This window comes from Gymnodraco acuticeps, unplaced genomic scaffold (genome assembly GCF_902827175.1).
Source record: "Gymnodraco acuticeps unplaced genomic scaffold, fGymAcu1.1, whole genome shotgun sequence".
NCBI classification, from domain to species: Eukaryota; Metazoa; Chordata; class Actinopteri; order Perciformes; family Bathydraconidae; genus Gymnodraco; species Gymnodraco acuticeps.
Genome location: NW_022991216.1, coordinates 2150090 through 2166115, shown reverse-complemented (window position 1 = coordinate 2166115; position 16026 = coordinate 2150090). Strand labels below are relative to the sequence as shown.

Sequence of the window (16026 nt, the reverse complement as noted above, 5' to 3'; positions counted from 1 at the left end):
GGAATAAGCTTTGATCATAGAGCTAGTTGTCTTGCCTGATAGAGCCTCAGCCAGTAAAATGTCTGCAGAATGTTTCTATGGTGGAAATACAGTTTGTGTGTATATATTCACCTTGCCCACTACCTCAGAAAGCAGTGCCTGCAAAATATTGATAGACTGCAGAATACCTGTCATAAACCTTATCGATAAATAACCAAGGACATGAAGAAAAATCCATACAACTTATATCACATCAGCGAGTTGTCCTTGGCTATGTCTGTCAAGCAGAGGCAATGGGTTCCATCAGAGAAATGGAGTACACTGCACTGCTACTTGTTTTCTTTATGTCCTTGGTCTTGCCAGTTTGTATTGTTGCCATTTTTATTATATTTGTCCTTTCTTCCTTTTGTTGTTGGTGCTGAACAGCTTTGTTGGTTAAGAGATTTACATTATGAGAGTACAAGACTCAGGGCTCATCTGTGAAGCAGATTCATCTCACCCCTTGCTTTATTTAAAGAAATGGAGTTACAGATTGAGAAAGAAGCTGTCAAAACAGTCCTTCATTTCCATATTTCTTGCTTTCCACCTCTTATCTGTCCCACTCATAACTATTAATCTTGTAGAACGGATTCTGGAATGCATAATTTAATTAACACCAGGATGAAAGTAGTTCTGTTCTGTAGTTCTGTCTCTAAAGAAGCTCTGCTAAATGGAAAACTGTGTGTGTTTGACCTGCTCCTGTCCACAGCGTGACTGTAAGCTGATCAGAGGGATGCAGTATGTAATGGCTTTATCTGTGTGTGTGCTTGTGCATTAATGTGTTTGACACAGTCTAATGACTCTGCAATGAGGCTACCTGGGATAAGTCACCAAGGAAAAATGATCAAAAAGACACTAGTGACAGGGTCGTGAAACCTACCGTGCATTACGCGCATCTCTAATTCCACAAGAAGAAACTGCACAAATGAAGAGTCTCTAAAAAACATTGTTTACAGATTTTTACATGTCCAGGAACAAAAATGAAATCTCCAGTTTTAAAGTTTGCTCCAAGAAGCATTGAAACTTTGGAGTATGAATTAGACAGGATTATGCCTCTGTGAATTATCTCAAGTACACCCACACTTTCAGTGATTTCTCCGTTGCTTTCCATCAAGTATGGCCCCATATATATTGCATGTTTTGTGCATCATATGATGAAACGCATCGAGGCATCATGCAGGGAAGCTGCTCTGTATGGACTTCCCCTCTTAGCAGCACGAGCATCAATGTACAGCTCGCTCTGAGGCACATACACCACTAATTAGTCTCCAGCTGAACTGCACACCAACCGACAGCTGATAGACCTTGAAATGGTAAAGTGGATGTAAGGAGCGGTTAGAAAATACGAGTGCATTTCCACATTAAAAGCAAGACTGCACAATCAATTGAAATTTGATCAGAAATCCTAATCATAGTTAATGCAATATTTTGTAAATGCCAAATATGTGAAAATATGAGGTGTTGTGGAGCTGCAGAGAAGTCACAATCTACTATTGGTATTCATTTTTATATAATTTTAATACATTTTTCAATTATATTGTAAATAATGTTTCCAAAGTGATAATTCCCTATTATTGTGAAATCATATCTCAATTGCAATATCAGTCAAAATAATCCAAATAGTCGTCCACTTATTTAAAGGAAGCTCAAAACATATGAAATAAAAACTTAAACAATATTTTTGTATAATGCAGTTGAAACTTAAAAAACACTTATTCACCTGTCCCAAATTAAAGGGCAAAACCCCACCTACTGTACAGGTTATTATTATCATGAATCACAATAAAATATAATAATTGAAACATAAACCTAAACACGGGGTATTCCATAACATGCTTAGCATATTATAATGACACAAAAAAGGGCATTATGTCCCTGACGATTTTAAATAACTACATTTGCATAATAGCTTCAGCAGTGGATGTTACATGTGTTTGTCCATCAGAAAATGTTTTTTTTACCCTATGCACTGCAGTGTGAGGAGAGAACACTAGATATGCTAATAAGGATTGTATTTCCTCCTCAAAGCAGATCTGTAATGAAACTCTTGGATTATGCTCTGTGCTGATTGATGTAGCTCAGTGTCTCTGGAACAGTAACCCATGTGTAAGAATTGATGGATCGCGCTTCCTGTGTGAAAAAGCATACGATTGCTTTTCTGAGATTTATGTCACTTCATCACTGGAGATGCAGGAGGATCCAATGTATGCCTGTCTCTCTTCCTTTATATGTATACTTCCTTCAACTGACATCCACAGAATGGTTGAAATGAAAGAAGTCATTATTTCAGTGGGGTTTCTCAACAAGAACATGATTATTGTGTTCTCTGAGCAAAACAGTTATTTACACGTTTACATATGTAGTTCTCAGGGGCACAACAACTCTGTATTATTCACCCCTTTCTCGCTTCTTCATCCATATATTGTTTTTTAGGATATTACTATAAAACCTGATGCAATGTATTACAAATTGGACAAACATGTAAGCTATTCCTTTATTTCTATCTCTACCTTCACACCTGATGTATTCCTTTGTGTGATTCTCTTTTCTAGACGTGCAGTGTCCATCGAGGTATTGGATGTCGCGCGGCCACTCCTATGAAGAGCAGAGTGTGTGGAACCCGAAGTACTGCGTGGTTGGTGACGGTCAGATGCTGCTACTGAACGAGGAGGAGGTGGTGAGAGCAGACAGTGCTATCTGTTGTCTGTCATGTCCCACTGTGTCACCATTGTTATCCTCGTCTGTTCCTCTTCATCCTTTCTGTCCTTGTCAATGTAATCACATTTGATTCTGCTTTTTACTGATACTAATATCAAGCTTTATTTGTATAGCACTTTTCATGCATAGGATGCAGCTCAAAGTGCTTGAACAATGTGGCACTTAACAGAACAAGAACTACAATTTAGATAAACATGCAGGTTATGATACATATAATATCAATAGGCGCTTTCACACCGCAGTACTTTCCCCACAAAGGTTCATGAGAACTTAGTTCATGAGAACTCTTTAGTTCTCATGAACTAAGTACAGATCGCGTTCACACCGGAATAAGTCCCTGGGGGAGGATTAGGCAAATGAAGCCGCTGACGTCACTTCTTCTTCTTCTGCTTTGGGTTTACTGGCAGGCCGCAAACAACTTCACGGCGTATAGAGTGGCGAAGTCCCTCCCCTTCCGGTGGACCTCCATGGGACCTTATTTTGAAAAAATTATGTATTGAAGTCAATGGAGAGAGAAAGATTATCTTTCGATCCCTTTTGAATTGTGCCACGAATTACACATATGATGTTTGTCAATTTAAAAGATAATTTTGCAGGTCCAAAAAAAAAAAAAGTGTCGTAAAACTGTGAAGTAACACATTTGTTTGTGTGAAACGCTGAATAAACTACATCTCCGGTCTAGCAGAACAACACACGTCACCAAGATGGCTGTCACTACTGTCTTGTCAACAAAAGGATTGACTACCCTCACTATCACCACAATGAAACACGTCCAGAAGAATGTCATGCAAAGCTGCCTGCCTGCCTTCCTTTGATTCTCTCTGAACTGCCTGGTCTTTTTAATGTTTAATGTCAACCATTTGTGCAGATAGCATGAAGTAGAAAAGATCGGCGATCGCCGATGCTAGCGTTAGCATTTCTCCCCCGGGCTTAAATGGTGTATTATAGAATGATCACACCGGTGACAGTACTCTTCAAAGGGTTCACGAAATATGACTACTACTCTTACTGTTTAACATTTTGGGTTACTTAATGTTACTTCATGTTAAGGCTAATAAAAATGACACGGCTGTAATGCTAACTAACGTGCTAGCTACTAGCTAGGTAGCTAACTTGATCCAGCCACTCCGGGTCCTTTCATCAGACGGGAAGCGAAAGAATGAGCAAGACCCATTGCTGGTAATAACAACCTGGTACTAAGCACACAGGCATCTTGTTAAAGTTATCTTATCTTAGCCAGCGCCATATAGATAGATTATATCTATATGGCGCTGATCTTAGCTATCTCTTAGTGGAGGAAAACAATTGTGGCATCACTTACGCGACTCTGGGATTTGTAGTCTTTCTAGTTGCGTATTTTTCATAGTCTTATATTTCAACAGTTTTACGACAAACTGTGAATTTTTTGACATGGAAATCATTTTTTAAGATTTACAAACATCATATGTGTAATTCATGGCACAATTCAAACGGGATCGAAAGATAAGTTTTCTCTCTCCATTGACTTCAATACATTATTTTTCCGAAATAAGGTCCCATGGACCGGAAGTAGATGGGCGTGACTTCGCCACTCTATAGATGAGAGTAACACCTACGTCACTTCCGAGAAAAAATTACGGCCCGCCCACTTTTGGGGGAAAACAACGCTGTCATTTGAATGGCGGTCAATACAAATTCTGAAGTTTTTGCCAATCCGATAATTTTTTTTTGAAAACCGTCGATTTTTGGATCTTCAAAGAGCCCGATTACGATGGCCAGACAGGCAAACAATTACATTTGATCATTGGTAAACGACAATCGGTCTTGATATATGGTTACATTAAAATCAGTAGGCGAGGCTGTAATTTCTCCAGCTGTTACTCTCATGAGCGAGGCGGAACATAATAGTTGTATCATGCCAACAAGCTGCCGTGTCGTTTATTGCACATCAAACATTAAAAATAATCCAGAGTTCAGTGTTTCTGTACTTCCTCTAAGAAGAAAGGACAGTAAAAGAAGAGCTCTGTGGCTTCAGGCTCGATCGCCATTGAAATGACAGCGTTGTTTCCCCCAAAAGTGGGCGGGGCCGTAAAGTGACGCCGATGTTACTCTCATCTATGAAAATCGATAGCCTACTGCTATATTTAACCATATATCGAGCCCGATCGTCGATTTATAATGGCTTAATGCAATTGTTTGCCTGTCTGGCCATTGGAATCGGGCTCTTTGATGATCCAAAAATCTCCGGTTTTCTTAAATTTCTGATCGGATTGGCAAAAACTTCAGAATTTGTATTGACCGCCGAGAGTTGTTTTCCCCCAAAAGTGGGCGGAGACGTTATTTTTGCCCGGAAGTGACGCATTTGTTACTCTCATCTATACTGCCTGTCACTCCCAAGCCCCCAGGAAGTGCGCCGGACTCAGATGAAAATATTCGTGGTGGCCTAACGGCGGTACTACACTTCCGTTTGGTTTCCAGGCCCGGAAACACTTTTTCCCATTGACTTACATGGGGAAAGAGTGGTCTGTAAATCGTTGGATCATTTTTTTAAACTAAATAAACTACCCAGTAGGCTATGAACACTTGTATAGCCCTTATTAAAAACATTCGTTCCTCAAGTTGTAAAAATGTGCTAATAACGTTATTCTGAGAGTTATTTCCCTCTGCATTATGAACGCGCATCTAACCCACGGGACCGCGCCGCCCGGCACATTCATGTTACGTGTTCAGCATGGTCCCGACCAATCAGAGCACACTGCTCACAGGGAGGGTGGGGGCTGGAGCTACAACGAGCCGTTAAAGGCAGAAAGTGAAATTCAGTGAATACACGTAGTTTACAGAGATGCTGTTTGAGAAACCAATGTGAGTTGCGTTTATCTTTACCCATGGATGCACAATAAGAACGGACCCATATCGTCTTACTGCCATCCCACGGAGCTGTAATAATGGATATATTGCACATGTTTGCTGTAATTCATTATTATACTACATGGGCTGTATGATTAAATCTTGTACCGTAAATGTTGTATTAAATAAAGTTAATATTACCGACGTTAGATTAACGTCCCTGTAGCTTCGTATTGCACTAAGAAGCTTATTGCACTGTGTATATATATATATATATATATATATATATATATATATATATATATATATATATATATATATATTAGGGCTGTCAAGTTAACGCGTTAACCCAAAAAAAAATTAACGCCACTAATTATTTTAACGCGATTAACGCATGTGTATTTTTTTTCCTCGGCCGCCCCGTAGTTTCAGAGCGCATCGAGTTTAAAATACCATCTACAAGCTGATGCTGACAGCCCCGCTCCTGCCGCCCGCCTGTGGCAGACCACACTTCCACGCTCACCGGCAGGCACCGACTGGTTATTGGGAGGACCGGGAGGGTGTGTGTATGTGTGGCCCGAGCGAGAGAGAGACCTTACGTGCATTGTTGTTGTTAGCATCTGGTGCTAGCTAGCTGCGCTAACGGATATAAGGAGCTATTTAAATGAAAACAGAGGAGCGACATTTCGCCACAACTGCGCCGAGCACTTGACTTTATGCAGGCAGCCAGACAGTGGGACATTGTACGAAAAGTCAGCACACTCAGCACGGATAGTGCGCAACATGATTGCAACGTCCAGGCAGCTCCCGTTCGAGCATATGCCTTGAGTTGCACATAGCTCCAACGATCCATCTCACACACACACACACACACACACACACACACACACACACATACATACATACATACATACATACACACACACACACACACCAGTTGTATTGTATTATTGTATGAGAGAGGTTCCAGGTTGAATTGAGGCGAATATTTGTAATGTTCAGAGGTTGTTGTGTTTAATATTCATGAGAATATTTGTCATTGTTCAAATGATAATAAACATTAGCATAAAGCATATTTGTCCACTCATATGTTGATAAGAGTATTAAAAACTTGAAAAATATTCCTCTAAGGTACATTTAGAACAGATAAAAAATGTGCGATTAATCGCGATTAACTATGGACAATCATGCAATTAAATATTTTAATCGACTGACAGCCCTAATATATATATATTAAATTTGTCTGTCCCCTACAGTTTTATATATAAAGACGTGAATATATTTATCAGTGGACGGAGTATTGCTTCTATTGGACATGGATTTTTTTATATATATATTTTTTAATATATATATATATATATACAGTATATATACACACAGTGCAATAATTATTTCATGCTAAATGAAGCTCTGTTGCTTGGATATCACTAGATCCTGTTACAGCGTAATATAAGTACATAACGATTGATGTGTAATTTAGCATAATTACTAGCTAGCCGCTAGCTGCTAACTGCCGCCTCGTTAATATCAAATCCATCATAATAACAAATCATTACCATGCTGTCATGAACGCGCGGTTCTGTTACGTGTACGCAAATTGACGTGCTTGATGTGAACGAGCATTTTGGTTAAAGTTGCGCACATATGGGTACTTCTCAGGCATGCCGGGTAATCTGTGACGTTTCACTCTCTCAAAAGTTAGGCCATTTTATCATCATGCGCCAATGAGCATCTCTCATAGGAATGAATGAGGCCCCGCCTCCCACGCTGTATCCAGTTCTTATTATACATCCATGGTCACTACCTGATCTGCAGCTCTGCCCGATCTGCAGTGCTATGTGCGAGATGGTCCGCCATATTGGAGAACTCCGGACAGCAACCCAAGAAGGACACTTGACACAGTGGCTTTTGGCAAAGCTGAAAAATAAAACTCGAGAGAGATGAGTTATTGTTATTACAACGTGACTTCACTATTATTTAACAACTCTTTTTATTGGGTTCTTTTATTTGGGGTTAAGTACATTGTCAGAATAAGTGAGAAATGAATTTAACTTCTGTTAGACAGCTAACATACTGAATAAATATTTACTGTGAATGTATGCAAAAATGTATGGCATATGGCTGTCCTTCTTGGTTGCCGTCCGGAGTTCTCCAACATGGCGGACCATCTCGCACATGCGCACTGCAGATCGGGCAGATCTGCAGATCGGGTAGTGACACTGCCACCCGAAGTCCCCGGCCGGAAGTCCCCGGAGTTGGGGACTGGCTTCAGCTGCTGGGACTCCCAGCAGCCTCATCTCCACCGCTCCCATGTTTTCTTTTGTGTTGCCATAAGTTAGTCTCTCTACGTTTGTGCGATGGGCTTATGCTAATAATGCTAATGCGAGGATAATAAAATGGTGGCTTCACAAAACTTTTTTGGAGTTTTACAGGGCGTGGTTTGCAATCCGCCCAGCCAATCAGACATAGGAACCTTTTTCTCCCACGAAAGTCCCTGCTCTCTAGCAGGGACGGAAAAGGGGGTTAAAAGGTTCTCATGAACTACTTTTAGTTCTGGCTCTTTTTGGTGTGAACGCGACATTTCGGAACTATATCGGAACTAAAGTGGGAAGTACTGCGGTCCCCCTGGAATTAATAAAGTATTTTCATTGATTGATTGATTATTTTCCTAATACAGAAATTATATTGTCAGTTTAAATTTGTCAGAATATAAATGCCAATCTAGGTTTGAAGCTAAAAAAGGTGTCACCTGTTAGATAGTCTGCCCGTTATTGAGTACTACTGACAGTTCATTTTTACATAAAAAAATGTCCTGCTCAGTATGCATCTTGTTGTAGATCTTTGCAACAAAAACAAACCTATTTCTTTACGTTTTAAAGATTACTATCAGCTGGCATCAGGTATTTTTGTTGGCCTTTGAAATAATATATGTCAGGCTTAAAGACTATCGTAATGTATCTACTCATGGAGAAACACGAGCTCCTGGCTGAACCCTCTGTAGTGTGAGAGTGTACATTTAAATTCATCCCCCAGCAGAGACTACCTGTAGGCAGGTTAATGCCAACAAATCAGGAGTCAGCAGAGTTCTCCAAATTATTCAGGCTGCAATATCATGTCCTATTTTAATAACTTTCTGTGAACTCATCTTCAAGGCTCCCTCATACCCTATATACATTTCTTTACTTATTTTGGCATGTTAGGTGGATATTTACAAGCAGTGATACAGACTAACCTAAAACCTATAGTACATACAAACATGTCTGCTGGAACTGAAAAGACACGTTTGGCTTCATTTTATCTGTGTTTTTACTGAGGTATGCCAAGCTGAAAGGGAGCAATAATTGCTGGGAGGAATAATTTGAATCGACCGGCTGACAGCCTTCCTGCTCTAGTGCTTTTTGTTTCACAGCAGTAAAGAATAACAGCTTTTAAATGCATCCATCTAGAGACCCGGGCTCTGAAAGGTCATCTCTCACTCGACTGGATTTCTGTGATGTCTGCAAACTGCAGGTCAAGATCATGAAATACAGTTTGGCTAAAGATCAAGGTGGGAAGATATAAACAATTTCGAGCAGAAGAGGTCAGAGCAACAACTTCTATATTGTATAATGTTTATGTCTCCCTGTGTTGTCTTGAGTATCAGGTTTTCAGACATTTCAGAAACTCTTCACAAAGTATTGATGCAGTCTCAGAAGTTCTTTGGTGTTCCTTTTTAATGATGCCACAAGAAATTAGTCGGAAGCGTAAAACACTCAAACAAAACCTTTTAGTTTTGTTGTGGATGTGATGCAATGTTCCTGATGTAACGTGCCAAAAAGAATATTTAAAATACATTTTAATAATTCAGATTTAGCCTCAAATGAACATTTAGTAGAGTTTTTGTGTGTCTTGTCGACATATGTATTCCTTTATGCGCTGAGCTTAATGGTGATTTAGTTAAAAAAAAAAAATGCATTAAAAGGATTTAGGTTTCGGTTAGCTTCATTTAAAACTCCATGGATTAATTCTTTAAAAAACATTTAAAAAGCATAATTGTTTTGATTGAATTTCTGTGTAGAAGTTTTCATTGTAGGTGTTTGAAGTGCACAACCTTTATTTTCTTTATTCCTCTGATCCGTCATAGTTTGCAGACTTTTTAGTTGATTCTTTTTTTTCTCTTTCAGTACATTTCTTTGTAATGTCGTTTTTGGATGACCTTGTAAATTAGGCGACTAGGCTCTTAGCATCCAACATTGTTATCGTAAGACAAAAGATGCTCCTCAAACACAAAGAGAGACAAAAATAAGGAATTACGAGAGAATGCAAAACGTGCATGAGAACAGATAACTCATATCTCAACATTCAGCCAAGTGTGGCATTTCTTCAGTGCTCCAATAAGAAGGTAATGAAACTGAGAGAAAGGTGGGGTTGGGACTTTTCTCATTTTCAACTCGCTGAAGCCTTCAGTTTTTTCTCACATAAAAGAGTGAAGATGTTCAGCTCATTACTCTCATCTACATTCCTAAATATGCACATGACTGCCAATAGAGGGGGCTCATGATTAAAGACAAAGACAGTTTAGCTTGTGTCCAGAATTCCTGCTGGATTGAGCGTACTTCCAAAGTCCTACAAGTAGGGCTGCACGATATTGAAAAAAACTGACATTGCGATATTTTTCTTCCACTATATATTGCGATATGAAAAATACAGGAATTGAAGAAAGTTTTTTTTTTTGTCTGCAAACCATCCTTTCTTGAACTTTAATGCTATACAATTGGTATTATTTTAACAATATTTAACCGGATGAAGGATTTTAGTCACGGACGTCTGGATCTTAAGTTATCAGAGCAACAAGCTGAGCTAGCTCCGTTATCCTGATGTGATCTGATCAAAAATGATTGTGATTGGTGGTTTGCTGTGTATGCAGAGCCTGCATTTCACTCACTCAAGTACCACTGACTTGCGAGCCGCGCAAGTTTTCCTTTTGTAGCAAGCAGCAAAATAATTGTAACATTTTGAGTTTGAGTTCATTTGCCTATATCTCACATCCTAAAAAAATGTATTTAAAAAAATCGCACGTCCTGCGATGTCAATATCACACATGCGCATAACGCGATTATCGTCACGACACGATATATCGTGCAGCCCTACTACAAATGGGCTTAGCCATTTGCTTTACTGTTTCAATCAATCAATCAATCAATCAATCAATGTTTATTTATATAGCCCAATATCACAAATGTTACATTTGTCTCAGTGGACTTCACAGTTTGTACAGAATATCAGTATGACAATACGACACCCTCTGTCCTTAGACCCTCACATCGTACAAGGAAACACTTCCGGAGATAAACCACAGTTTAAAGGGAAAAATGGGAGAAACCTCAGGGAGAGCAACAGAGGAGGGATCCCTCTCCCAGGACGGACAGACGTGCAATAGATGCCTTGTGTAAATTGAAAAGATAATACATTTGCAACATAGGTAGTCCAAATGTTTGGAAATGCATGTGTGTATAATAGGAAGATGAATCCACGAGGATATCCATCCAGGACTTATGATCCAGGACCACAGCCATGACTCAAGATCCAGGGCTCGCGATCCAGGACACAGGACCGCAGCAACAGGATCATCCATGATTCCGGATCCCGGCGTATATAGACACCAAAAAGAAAGAAATTTGGGGAAGCTGGGTTAATTGGAACATGAGAGTACACAGGTATAGACAGAGAGAAGGAAGAAGTAAGATGTCCCCCGACAAACTAAGCCTATATCAGCAAAACTAGGGGCTGAATCTAATCAGCCCTAACTATAAGCTTTATCAAAAAGGAAGGTCTTAAGCGCACTCTTAAAAACTAATAGGGTGTCTGCCGCCCGAACACAAACTGGAAGCTAATTCCACAAATGTGGAGCTTGATAAGAAAAGGCTCTGGCTCCCATTGTACTTTTAGAGACTCTAGGAACAACCAACAACCCTGCATTCTTGGAAAGCAATGCCCTAGTAGGACAGTAGGGTATAATGAGTTCTTTAAGGTAAGATGGCGCCTGCCCATTAAGGGCTTTGTAGGCGAGAAGAAGAATTTTAAATTATATCCTGTGTTCTGTAGGGAGCCAGTGTAAGGCAGCCAGAACAGGAGTAATGTGGTCCCTTTTCCTAACTCTGGTTAGTACACGAGCCGCAGCATTTTGAATCAGCTGAAGCGACTTGACTGATTTCTTGGTACACCCTGATAATAAGGAGTTACAATAATCCAGCCTTGAAGTAACAAATGCATGGACTCGTTTCTCTGCATCGTTTTGAGGCAAGATATGCCTGATTTTTGCAATGTTACGTAGATGGAAGTAGGCGGTCCTTGAAATTGATTTTATGTGGGCGTTAAAGGATAAATCCTGATCAAATATAACACCAAGATTCTTACAGTCTCACTGGAGGCCAAATTAATGCCATCCATAGTTAGTATATCTTTAGATAATTTGTTTCGTAGATTCTTCGGGCCAAGTACAGTAACTTCAGTTTTGGTCGTGTTTAAAATCAAAACATTTAAGGTTGTCCACGTTTTTAAGTCCTTGAGGCAGTCTTGAATTGTATTTAGATGATTAATTTCATCAGGCTTGATTGATAAATATAGTTGAGTATCATCCGCATAACAATGAACATTTACAGAATGATTCCTTATAATATATTGCCTAACGGAAGCATATATAATGTGAACAAAATAGGTCCGAGCACTGAGCCCTGTGGCACTCCATGGCTAACTTTGGTTTGCGTGGAAGATTCATCGTTGACACGTACAAACTGAGAGCGTTCAGATAGATAGGACCTAAACTAGCCTAAAGCAGTTCCCTGTATGCCAACTAAGTGCTCTAGTCTTTGCAATAAGATGTCATGGTCGATAGTATCAAATGCAGCACTGAGATCGAGCAAAACAAGAATAGAGACAAGTCCCTTGTCTGAGGCTATTAGAATGTCATTTGTGACTTTAACCAGAGCTGTCTCTGTGCTATGATGTGTTCTAAAGCCAGACTGAAAATCTTCAAATAAATCATTGTTTTTTAAGTAATCACACAGCTGTTTTGCGACTGCTTTCTCAAGAATTTTTGAGAGGAACGGAAGATTAGAAATAGGTCTATAGTTGGCTAAAACCTCTGGATCGAGGTTGTGCTTTTTAAGAAGCGGTTTTATCACTGCTACTTTGAATGATTGTGGAACATAGCCTGATAATAAAGACATATTCATAATATTTAATAAATAAGTGCTAATTAATGGAAAAACTTCCTTCAACAGCTTAGTTGGAATTGGGTCTAACATACACATTGATGGTTTAGAAGAGAGAATCATTTAATTTAATTGTTCAAGGTTTTGGCTGAAAAGCATTCTAGTTTACTATCTAGTGTAATATTAGAACTTACGTTTCCGGGAGCTGTTGATAACACTATACTGGTCAAAGGCAAAAGGTCGTTAATTTTGTTTCTAAGAGTAACAATTTTATCGTTAAAAAAAGCACATAAAATCATTACTACTGAGTGCTATGGGAATAGAAGGCTCAATCGAGCCGTGTTTAAATATGTCCTGATGTCCATGGCAGAAGCAGATGTCTTCATCCAATGAGCCGAGAGTGAAAATATATAACACTGTTTCCTATTTTAAATATTCTTATTTAGTACATTTAGAAATTGTATTTCTTATCTCATAATTATAATTTATTTAAAATGTGTATAGCTTTTAATTAGTCACTACCTTAATTTGTAGGTGCCTTTACTCCTGTAATTTAATATTTTAAGTAGTTTTTAATCACCCTTAGTCACTGAGTATTACAAATAAATGTATTTTGAAATTATAAAATATTATAATAAAGCCACATTTTGTAGTGTAAACCTTGGTCGAGCTAAGTGTTCCTAGAATCCCTGACAGTATTTTCCTGAATGTATCCCAGAATAAAAATGATGCAGGGAATAGTATGACTCAAATTACAGCTCTCATTGCTTAGTCATAATTCCTCAGACCTCCAGACGTTGTCTTTACGTCAGAGGAGGTTTCAGTAAGAGCTGTACTTAAAGCCGAAGGTGAAGTGAAGAGACGTAGAGAGATAAACAGACAGACATGGAGAGCCAGACAGATTGTTGAGAGGTGTGAGGATGTTCGATAAACCATTATCACTCCTTCTGGAGGGCTTCAGGCCCTTTCCCTTTCTCTTCCAGGCGCCACTCTCTCAACACGGCCATCCCTTTGCTTTTGTCTGTTTAATCTTCTGAAACCAAACATTTGGTATGCCAGCTATAGGCAGATATGGCCTGACATGGACTGATGTGCTGCTAATGCCTGCTTTGTTTTATCCAATGACTCCTCATTAATCAGGAGCTCTTCAGCTATTGTGTGCTTTTGGCCTAACACAGCTTTCAACATGGTGACCAGAATAACCACAAGAACGTAGATAAGGAGCCTCAGCAGCTATTGTCTGTGCATATCTTACATTTCTTGCAGGCGCCATTTTTCATTTGGTTAGCCTTCATTCTTCTGTATCTTCTGTGTGTGCTCACTTTGTATCTGTGCTTTGTTGAATTTCCTCAGTCTTTTATCTGTCTTGAATTCTTTGTTCTATGTCTCTGTCTCCTTCTCCTCCCTCTCTCTGTCTCAGCAGATCCGTTCCTTGTTTTCGCAGGAGAGGCGCCCCGCGTCATGCAAGGTCCATCTCCTGCGCCGCACCATCAGCGTGCCTGTGGAAACTCACTTTCCAGAATACCACAGCCAGCTGTCCACGGAGAGCGGTGAGTCGCCTGAAGGCATACCTCTGCAGTGATTAGGATGCACACACACACGCACATGCACACGCACACACTCGCACTCATACACACATTCACATACAGTCTCTGGAAAAACTTTTATTACGTTCTTTGAAACCATACCATTAAATACGAATGAAGAAATAATATATTTGGTGATGGACATTATTATTATTATTATTGTTGATATTATTATGTCTTTATTATACAAGGACCATGCATACAAATATTATAATCTCAAAAGTGGATACTTTTGTTGTTGTTGACAGATTAAACTATTAGTGTATTATACCTGCAGTCCCTGGACAGGTACACACACAACAATCAACAAACTCTTAAAACATTACATAGTCTCTTTTATGCTAACAATTATTAAACAAATCACAGCCCAAAAAAAATGTATAAATACCTATATTAATATAACAATAAATATAACAATATAACAATTTATGAACATTCCTAAATGCAACATTTATTATAATCGTAACCTTGGTGAATGAGTGGTGTTTTTCCTAGTTTTTTGCTTCTAAAATATCTCCTAAAGTCAAACTGAAGCAGTCATATGCAGATGCTTATGTGTTATATGCAAAGGTCAAATGAAACCGAAGAGAAGCACTTCTTTCTCCTTCACTGTGACATAACCAGTTAAACACTCGCACATGGAAGTGAGCCGTGCATTGCTCACATGCCTGGGGAAATAGTTGATACCCTTTAATTCTCCCTCATATCCACTAGATGGAGAGCTTGCTGCTTCAAATCCCTTCACTGCACATGTAATGCTTCTTCTTCCTAACCACTCACACAGAAACTGAAAAAGGGTTTGGTCTTCTTTAAACAGCAGGTGGCTTTGGCACCTTCCTTGTTGCTTTTTGTGACGGTATAGTACGTGTAATATCATTACTTTCTGGATGGGCCAGTTCATGTGTCTACGGGAAAGATGGAGCAGCTCAGTTTAAAACGGTGAAGTCTGTGGATGTGTCTGTAAGGAGAATCAGTCAAACTGAAACAGTAGGTGGCACTGAGGTTTGACATTCAAGTGTTTGTATCCCACGGTTACTGTTGCTGGGTTGTTGGCTGGCATGCAACCTAATATAGTCCACCTTTAAATCAGTGTGCTGAATGGTTGTTTAGTTTAAGTGCTTGGACATGATGTCATTACAAGTTTACAGTACAATACAGAACATTAAGTTTAGGCTTAATTAAGTTGAGTCATTTCCTGACTGAGGTGTTGTTGCCCTCTATCCCTGAGACATTGTCAATGGAACAGAAAGGTTTTTACTGAGGCTTGTTCTGGGATCAGAGCTTTCTGTAGAACCTCCAGGCCTAGGAGTTTTTACAAAGATGTGATTCGTCAGTGTTTACTTTACCAACCTTTGACCATGAGAGGGAGCCACTTTGTTCAGTGTTAACCATATTTCAAAGCATTTACAAAGTTATTTTTCATCCTTTAATTCACCTTATTCCCAACCAAGTTGTCCAAACCACCCGAGTTAAAGGGTGTATTTATTAATTTATATATACAGTTGGCCTAAATCTTAGTGTTTCACAACCACTAAAATACGATACGATACGATACGATATTACTTTATTGTCAGATCAAGTCTAAAATGACAAAATGGATTTACAAGAATATGTGTTCCTCATGTGAGGTTCTTTAAGATGAAATAGGCCTCTTGAAAGCATCAAGGCAACTTGTGTTATGTGTC

General features: G+C 39.2%; 1 protein-coding gene across 10 annotated transcripts in view; it reads left to right on the top strand.

Annotated features, from left to right (window-relative positions):
- Positions 1-16026, top strand: part of LOC117561490 (disabled homolog 2-interacting protein-like) — a 232662-nt gene that overhangs the window by 23021 nt on the left and 193615 nt on the right. For 5 of the 10 annotated variants that reach the window (XM_034238948.1, XM_034238945.1, XM_034238955.1 and 2 more), the window contains exons 2-3: positions 2571-2695; positions 14176-14305. In XM_034238948.1, the coding sequence (XP_034094839.1) occupies positions 2571-2695; positions 14176-14305 (255 nt within the window). The remainder of the gene's footprint in view (positions 1-2570; positions 2696-14175; positions 14306-16026) is intronic. The other 5 variants (XM_034238949.1, XM_034238946.1, XM_034238951.1 and 2 more) reach the window with 4 other exon arrangements.